Raw genomic sequence first — 9,074 nt, 5'->3', positions numbered from 1 at the left:
GATTGGTTGCATCTAAATAGTGCAAAGAACAAGAGGCGGGATTCTGCAGGAATCGGCGGGGCGGGCAACTCCAGCCCGAAGGAGTGGCGTGAACCACTCCGGCGTCTGGCCGCCCCAAAGGTGTGGAATCCTCCTCACCTTCAGGGGCTAGGCCGGCGCTGGAGTGGTTTGCGCCACACCGGCTGGCGGGGATGGGACTTGGCGCCACCCCAACCGGCACCGAAGGGCCTCCGACAGCTGCCGCGAGTTGGCACATACGCAGGAGCGCCAGCGTGTGCTGGCTTCATCCCAAAACATGCACGGGGGGGGGTTCATCTCCGCGTCGGCCATTGCTGAGGACCACAGCAGCCGACGCGGAAGTATAGAGTGCCCCCACGGCACAGGCACCTCCCGGGGCCGGATCCCCCCGCGCCCCCCTGATGACCCTGGAGGCCGCCCGCGCAGCCAGGTCCCGCTGGCAAATACCTGGTGTTATATACGCCTGCGGGACTGGCCGGAAACGGGCAGCCACTCGGCCCATCGCGGGCCGGAGAATCGCCGGTGGGCCGCTGCCAGAGGCCGCCGACTGGCGCAGCGCGATTCCCGCCCCCCCAAATCCCCCGTGTCCTAGAATTCGGCAGCTGGCAGGGGTGGGATTCACTCCACCCGCCGGACCCGACTCACGACCCGGCGGAGGGTCGGAGAATCCTGCCCAGCTTTTCTCATGCTGTTGGGTTAATTTAAATTAACTTGGTAGGGGGTTGGGAGCCTAACCATACGTTCAGAAGGGAATTAAGAAAATCTAGAAACAGAAGTCAGAAATTTAGTAGGTGAGTATGGAAGGCAAAGGAAGTAAAGGCTAGAAAATAGACAACTAAGGGGTTTGGCAGTACTTAATGGTATATATTTGGGGGCCGGTTAGCTCAGTTGGCTGTACGACTGGTTCGTGATGTAGAGCAACGGCAACAGAGTAGGTTCAATTCCTGTACTAGCTGAGGTTATTTACGAAGGACATCCCTTCTCAACCTTGCCCCTTGCCTGGCTGACAAATTAAGTCACCACCAGTCAGCTCACACTCAAAGGGAGAGTGATCTCTGAGACTGTGGTGACATTATACTTCAATGCAAGGAGTTAAGTGAATAGGCCAGGACACAGATAGACACAAAGGCTTTTCTGGTTGTGCCCACCCTGAGACCAGAAATTCTCATCCAAGGTCAAAGGGCCTTTAAATGATCTGTCAAATTTTCCATCCCACCCACGGAAGTATGTTAATTTGTTCTATCATGGGAAGTGAACATCACTGGCAAAGTCAGTATTTGTTGCCCATATCAAATTGCCCTTAAATTTAGTGACTTGCTGGGTCATTTCAGAGATTTCAGAGGGCAGTTAAAGGTCAACCACATTTCTGAGGATCTGCAATCCCCCCCCCCCCCATAACCAACAACCACTGCAGCAGCATTGCTGGCGCTACCTCCTCTCAATGCCAGGTTCCCTCTTCCTCAATGCAAGGTACCCCCCCCTCAATGCCAGGTCCCCCTTCACTGCCTTTTTCCTCTGTCTCTGCCAAGTTCCTCCTTCAAGGGCCTTGTCACTCTCCCCCCACCACACATAACGGGAACCAAACAAGAGCAATTGGGCCCACCTGAGAAGGCTTGCCCCGGCATTGCCCCCGGCACAGGCTGGGACAGGCTGTCACAGACTGGCACTGCCAGATTAGCACTGCCAATCATAAAGTGCCAACTGATGCCATGGGGTAATGCCAGGGTACTGTCTGTACATGTCCCCCTCACCCCGGTGACCTTACGTACCTTGATGCCCTGGCAGAATCGCCTTGACTTGGTAAAGTTGATGTGAAGCTCGCCGATGGCAATGAGGTTTAAATATTCAGTGAGGGTGGATCAAGTGAAGAGTAGGCCCTTTAATGATATGCATATTCATTGAAATGGGTGTAAATGAGATTCCCGCCCTTTCTGGGTGGGAACTTCGTTATGTCACCGACAAATGGCGTGGAAATTCGGGAAATGAGATCTCGCCGGCAAGAATCTCGTTTCCCGACTCTTGCTCCATTTTGCGCCCCTGTTGCCGATCTCACTGACAGAGAACGGGGGAGAAAAATTGCCTCCTGATGTACCATCAATTCGACTCAAGGCACATTTAGGATCCGAACTGTGGCTTTAATCTGTTAGTTGTTAGCCCGGTGGTCGACTACAGAGAATGGCCGACCGCCGGGAACTCTGGGTACTTATACCCTGCCTCCTCTTGCCTCTTGACCAATTGGAGAGCAGTCACATGACTAGTCCCAACCAATCGGACGAGAGGCACATGACCAGCCAGAGCCAATGGGAAGCCAGTGATCTGCACCAATGGCAGTGCTTATATCCATACCACCACGCCCTCCAAAAAAGTAACCTGGGTGTGGAGGCACAACATGCAAACATGGTCCTTAATGACTGCCTTTCATTTATATTCATGAAAGTCGGGTCAAAGCGATTGGCATCATAGTGCCATCTCCAGTAGTGCTATGGATCTGAATTTCACCCCGGTTATCTGTTTTTAGCACTGTAATATATTTCTTAATCAAAAGTGTTAAACCTCTGCATTTCAGTTCCTTCACTACATTTTTTTACTACCTCGCAGCTCGGAATACAAAGCATCCAATCCACCCCCCACGCTGAGCCAAATGATTGGCAGGTCATAAACCGCGATTTTCCACGCCCGTTCGTGTTGGATGGGTTCGGTGACGGAAGCATAAAAAACTTGGGAACTGCACGGTTGCGATTTACATGATGCACAACGGGATTGCCCCTCCCCCATCAGTGACAGGGTGCGTTTCCTTACATTTCAACATTGGGAATGTCAGTATAACATAATAAGTTAATATATGGGCCAGAATTCTCCGGCTGTTTGCTGGCGGCAGAATTTTCTGGTCCCGCCGGCTGCAGGTTTCCCGGTGGCATAGGGTGGCTTCAGTGGAATTCTCATTGACAGTGGCAGGTACAGAGAATCCTGCCACCAGAGAACGGCACGCCGCCACCTACCACCGGGAAACACGTGGCTGGCAGGCCAGGGAATCTATCCATGATTGTCAGACTTCTATGCTGGAAGCAAACCTCTCCACCCCCCACTTGTCAGAAAGTCCGGCATGATGGCAGAATTACATGAATCATGGCTGGTCTCCAAAGGAGCGCACCTGACAGACCTCCCAGGGGAGCTCAGGTGACTGCAGAGCTCAGAGAGGCCATGCTTGGACCCTGTCCTGACACCCATGGCACTGCCCATGCGTACCCTCTGGCACAGCCTGGATTATGCCTTGGTAGTGCCTGCGCAGTGCCAGGTGATTCCTGGACAGTGCTAGGAATTCCCAGGTAATACTTGCGGTTACCTGGGAGGAGTTCCAGGGTTAGCTGCTTTGCTTGTTCTGTGCTAGGGCAGCCTTTAAAAATGACACCAAAAGGGCAGTATGGTGGCGCAATGGGTTAGCCCTGCTGCCTCACGCCGCCGAGGTCCCAGGTTTGATCCTGCCTCTGCATCACTGTCCGTGTGGAGTTTGCACATTCTCCCCATGTTTGCGTGGGTTTCGCCCCCACAACCCAAAGATGTGCAGATAGGTGGATTGGCCACGCCAAATTGACCCTTATTTGGAAGAAATTAATTGGGTACTCTAAAAAAAAATTTTTTTTAAATAGCACCTTGATTCTAGCTTCCATGTTGCTGGCAGAGCAGGTGAATCAGAGGCCACCCCACCAGTGATACCTTGTGGACCCAATCCTTGAAGGTTTGTTTCAAGGTGCTGCACTATACGGTGGAGAAAGCCCCATTGATGTCAACAACTTCAATGTCGCTATTCCCACCCGCAATTTAAGGGAAAATCTCGTCCATCATATTACCATATGGATATTTGGGCCTGCAGCTCACCAACACTTATCAATCATACATCACACATTTACACTAATGGGCCAGGGTTTCATGGGCCCCAGGAAGCAAGCTGGGATGCAGAGATGTCCAGAGGTGCCATTCCAACAGATCTCCAACCACCACTGGAAATTTACTACTGCCAGGAATGGTGGCAGGCAGTCTACCCATCCTTCGGCCAATTGAAATCCTTAAATGGCCAAGTAAAGGCCACTTAAGTCCCTCTTCCCACCACCATTGGTACATTACCAGTGGCAGTTGGGCACTTCGCTGCAGCGTGATATATTCTATTGACCTTCCTGAAGGCTTAGTGAGGGCTTGCTGATCAGGTTCACTCTGGCCCATGGAGGCTGGCTCCCAACAGCAAATGTCACACCTGCTGGAAGGTCCCTCCCTGCCCGAACAATTGACCCCTCCCAATGTTGCTGGAGCCTGACAGATTAACCTCAGAGTTCCAATCTCATTTGCCTGCTCAAAAGCTATTGATCTGAGGCCTGCTGTTGTCTCAGCAGTGACCACATCCCTAGTGATGCTGCTGGGGCTGAAGATCATCCGATTGGCTGCCAGCTCATGGAAGCAGGATATTCTCTCTCAGAGGACCCAGAAGCCAAAAGACCACCAACTGACAGCCTGTTCAACATGAAATCCAGTCAGGACTTCACTGGCCAGCAGTGGCAGTGTTGCCTCCAACTTTCCACCCCACTCCCTGAAATATGGCAGCCCTACACTCCAAACTTAACTTAGACCTCTTTGTATTCTCTATTATCCTCACCTAATCCAGTCTTATATCAAAATCCTGTAGGACTTAAGAAGACATTACAAATGTAATCACTTCTAACGGCAGCAAGCATTTATTGCAAAGAAACTAACAAGTCTTAACACATATTAATGCTCTGATATAACAGTAGAACATTAATGGATTAATATTACATACATTCGGAAAGGAAGGCACAGTATCGAGCTAAGCCTGCTTCTGATGTTCCTCCCTCTTTCCTTCTTCAAAATCTCTCTCTTAAAACTCATTACTTATCCTTATTTTCTGCATACTTAAATTCCTTAACAAAGCTTTCTTCTCTTTTCACATCACGTCTGCATGAATACATTTTGACCATGTCATCAGGACAGAATAGGATTCGAGATGATTGCAAGCAATGCGATCAACAGACATTTCATGATTTAATTACTCCAGTTCTCCATCTGTCTGGTAGTTGTCATATCCCTCCTGTCTGTGTGGCTATTTCTACTGTTCGGAAACCAGTGAATATAATTGGAATGTTCTAACATAATCAAGATAGCTACAACTGTAGCGTGTACCCGACAAATTGAAAAGTTGCCACAAGGTACACTAACACAGCAACAAGCTTTCGCCTTTGCTCAGTTTGGGTTCTGTCAGGGCCACTCAGCCCCTCATATCATTACTGCTGTGGTCTAAAGATGGACAAAAAAGCTGAACTCAAGTGGTGAGGTGAGACTGATTGCTCTTGACGTCAGGGCAGCATTTGACTGACTGCAGCATTAAAGAGCCCGAGAAAAACAGGATTCAATGGAAATCAGGAGGAAAGCTCCCCACTGGTTGGAATCAATGCAAAGGAAGGTGCTAGTGGTTGTTGGGAGCCAATCATAGCCGCAGGATATCACTGCAGGAGTTCCTCAGGGTAGTTTCCTAGGCCCAACCATCTGCAACTACTTAAAAACGATCCTCTCTTCAGCATAAGATCAGAGGATATTCGCTGATGATTGTGGAATATCCAGTACCATTCGCGATTCCTCAGATATTAAAACAGTTCCCATGTCCATATGCAAAACGACCTGAACAATATTCAGGCTTGGGGTGGTAAGTGGAAAGTAACATTCACACCACACAAGAACCGGACAATAGGAATCTGACCATAAACCCTTGATATTCAAAGACTTTACTGCTGAATTCCCCACAATCAACATCCTGGGGGTTACCATTGACTAGAAACATAACTGAACCAGCCATAAAAATAGTGTGGCGACAAAAAAAGGGCAGAGGCTGCAGAAAGACAGGAGTGTGATGGAATACTCTCCACGTGACAGAATGCATGCATAAAATCTCTAACTGTGCATCAAACTGTCATATCATCTTATTCCATTCTCATTAGCCATGGCACTAGTAATAATCCAGACTGTGTGCTGTCTAGTAACTCACTGCAGAAATGACTAAATTCACCTGATAGTGTGCAGCAGATTGCCTTTAAATTAAATAACAGGGTACCTCATGATTGACGCAACAGACGGAGTTGATTGCCAGTAAGGGATAGAGCATTGAGTGTAATTGTTTGAGGTGCAAATTGGTCCCCAAAATTGGGCCCAACGTGAGAAGTGTTTCTTTTTCTTGATTTTTCACACAAATTTATTTGCACATAACTGATTCTGAAATCTACGATGAACAACCAACACAAACAGGCAGCTTGATAACTTGAAAAAAATGCTTTTAGAAATGTGCCTTAAGAGTCGTAACTTAGTGCAGATTTCTCAATACAGCTGAGAATGGGTTTAGCAAAACGAATAAGCATTTTTAATGACAGTAGCAATCCATTGCCTGTGCAATGTTAAATGGCTGCAAATGAATTCTTCATGATGCACAGAACCATTTGCTGGTTATATTAAGGTACAGTTGTCAGTTTCTTAGTAAATTTTAAATAATCACATCAAAAGATTTAAAAATCTGTCTATCGGTTTCCTTGCACCCAAAAGAACCACTTTATTTTATGACCCTCCTTGAAAGTCCCCAAACAGACACAAAGAGCAGAAACTTCTCATTGTAATTCATTCATCCTGGGAGGGTGACCACTTTTGCAAAAATGGGAGTTTCAAATGTAATATTTTCTAACGTAGCAGCAAAAGTTGGCAGAAATTTGATGTGGGAGGGCTGGAGCCAAGATAGAAGGCCTGGAGAAAAGATCGCGAAGACATAACCTAAGGTTCAAGGGTGTGGCTGAAAGGGTGGAGGGCCAGAGGCCTACAGAATACTTTGCTGATATGCTAGTGAAGTTGATGGGAGCGCGGGAGGATCCCTCCCAATATGAATTGGACAGGACCCACCGGTTGTTCCGGCCGAAACCGAGGACAAATGAACCACCGAGGACGGTGATCGTCAGTTTCCATCATTTCCAGGTGAAGGAGAAAGTGCTGAGGTGGGCGAAGCAGAATGCGAGGTGGAGTCGGAAGGCAAGGGTATACGTATATACCAGGACCTGACGACGAAGCTGCCAAGGAGGTGGGTGGCCTTCGGCCAAGCAAAGGCAGCATTGTACAAGCACAACATGCGGTTTGGTGTGATTTACCCAGCGAAGCTGCGGGTCACGCACAATGTCATAGGCTACTACTTCAACACAGCGGTGGAGGTGGAGGCAGATGCATTTGTGAAGGCAGATGATCTAAGGTTCTCCTGCCTTGTAGATGGAGGACAGGCTGGGGGGGGGGGGGGGGGGGGGGGGGGGGGGGGGGGGGGTCAGGATTCCAAGCCTTTGACCTGCTCTTATAGCCACAGTATGTATATATATATTGCTAATCCAGTACAGTTCTGGTCAATGGTAACCCCCAGAAAATTGATACTACGGGATTCAGCAATGGTAATGCCATTGAATGTCAAGAGGCACAGGTTAGATCCTCTCTTGTAGGAGATAGTCAATACCTAGCACTCGTGTGATGTGAATGCCACTTGCCACTTGTTAGTCCAAGCCTGGATATTGTACCTTCCGCACTGTAACCAATCACTGTTTGTCAATGTACCATTTGTCAATGTTCTCTGTTGATTATTATTTTGTCTACTATGTACGCACTGTATACATTCCTTCGGCTGCAGAAAAATACTTTTCACTGTACTTCGGTATGTGTGACAATAAATCAAATCAAATCAAAATCATATCTCAACCATCTACCTTTGTGCCAGGTATAACTCCAACCAGCAGATGGTTTTCTCCCTGATTTCCATTGACTCCAATGTTGCTAGAGCTCCTTGATGCCACACTGGGTCAAATGCTGCCTTGATGTCAAGGGCAGTCAGTCTCATCTAACCTCTAGAGTTCCGTATCCAACAGTGAGGGTATGAAGGCTATAATAATAGATAGTAACTTAAAAAGATTTACCTTTGTGTAAAACCTGTTTTATGTTCTTTCTGGTATAATGAATAGATTTAATTTATATCATTATATGGAAAAGAAATTCTATCATAACTAGTAATTGGTATAATTTTGGCAAAATATCATACAGTGCATTGTTTATCTTCCCGCAGTAATGGAGGGATTCCTGTGTAAAAAATATTACTGCAATGTATTTGAGCGAAAGTAGCATTATCTCAATTCTTTGGAATGCTAAATCTGATGTTAATTAGCTTTCTTTTCCTTTGGAGCATTCTGGGAACTTGCTGGTTAGCAGTCAAAAACCATACATAGCCTGGCTAAATTTATAGAGCTGTCTTATGCAACTGGAGGAGACCTTTTAACATGTTTAACAGGTGATCGCTGTTTACTTTTCAAGGTCAGTGTTTATACACACGCTTACTGTTTCAACCAAGTGGCGTGCTATTCCTTATTAATTTTGCTCAAATGTGAAGCTGCCACTTTGGCCTTTGATTGTTCCCTTTATCCACTTGAGGTAATGGTTTGTTAGACGTGTATAAATGCCAGGTTTCTTCGGTTCTTCGCAACCCGGTTCATAAACAGCAATGCCTGTTAACTGCTTTTTCATGCATATCAATGGTCCACCTGAATCTCCCTGTGACAAAATAGATAAAAATATTATCTATATATAATAGAAAACTATATAACAATATGATATAAACAAGGTTGTTGCAAAATGCAGCATTATTATGATGCCTCAATGCAGCCACCTTTTTTCCAGCTTGTGCTCAGCTTATTCAAACCATAGGGTCCATTGAGGTGCTGTTTACAGTTCTGGCCATTGAAGAACTGTGGGGTTATCCTGATAATCGATAGGATACTTCAAACTGACAAATGTAGAATATTATTGAGTTGCTACTGCAAATATCTGCAGGGGTGGCCGATGGCACAGTGGGTTAGCACTGCTGCCACACAGCGCCAGGGACTCGGGTTCAATTCCAGCCTTTGCACATTCTCCTTGTGTCTGCGTGGGTTTCCTCTGGGTGCTCCGGTTTCCTCCCACAGATGTGCAGGTTAGGTGGATTGGCTATGATA

At 47.2% G+C, this 9,074-nt stretch overlaps 1 protein-coding gene across 1 annotated transcript in view; it reads right to left on the bottom strand.

Moving 5' to 3' along the window:
* Window positions 1-8,106: 8,106 nt before the first annotated feature.
* LOC119963624 (serine protease 53-like) overlaps window positions 8,107-9,074 on the bottom strand; it is a 45,185-nt gene continuing 44,217 nt past the window's right edge. The window contains exon 10 of the mRNA XM_038792954.1: window positions 8,107-8,634. Coding sequence (XP_038648882.1) covers window positions 8,452-8,634 — 183 coding nt within the window. The 3' untranslated portion in view covers window positions 8,107-8,451. The remainder of the gene's footprint in view (window positions 8,635-9,074) is intronic.

The sequence above is a fragment of the Scyliorhinus canicula genome, chromosome 3 (genome assembly GCF_902713615.1).
Source record: "Scyliorhinus canicula chromosome 3, sScyCan1.1, whole genome shotgun sequence".
Taxonomy (NCBI): Eukaryota; Metazoa; Chordata; class Chondrichthyes; order Carcharhiniformes; family Scyliorhinidae; genus Scyliorhinus; species Scyliorhinus canicula.
This window is presented reverse-complemented; position numbering and strand designations above follow the sequence as displayed.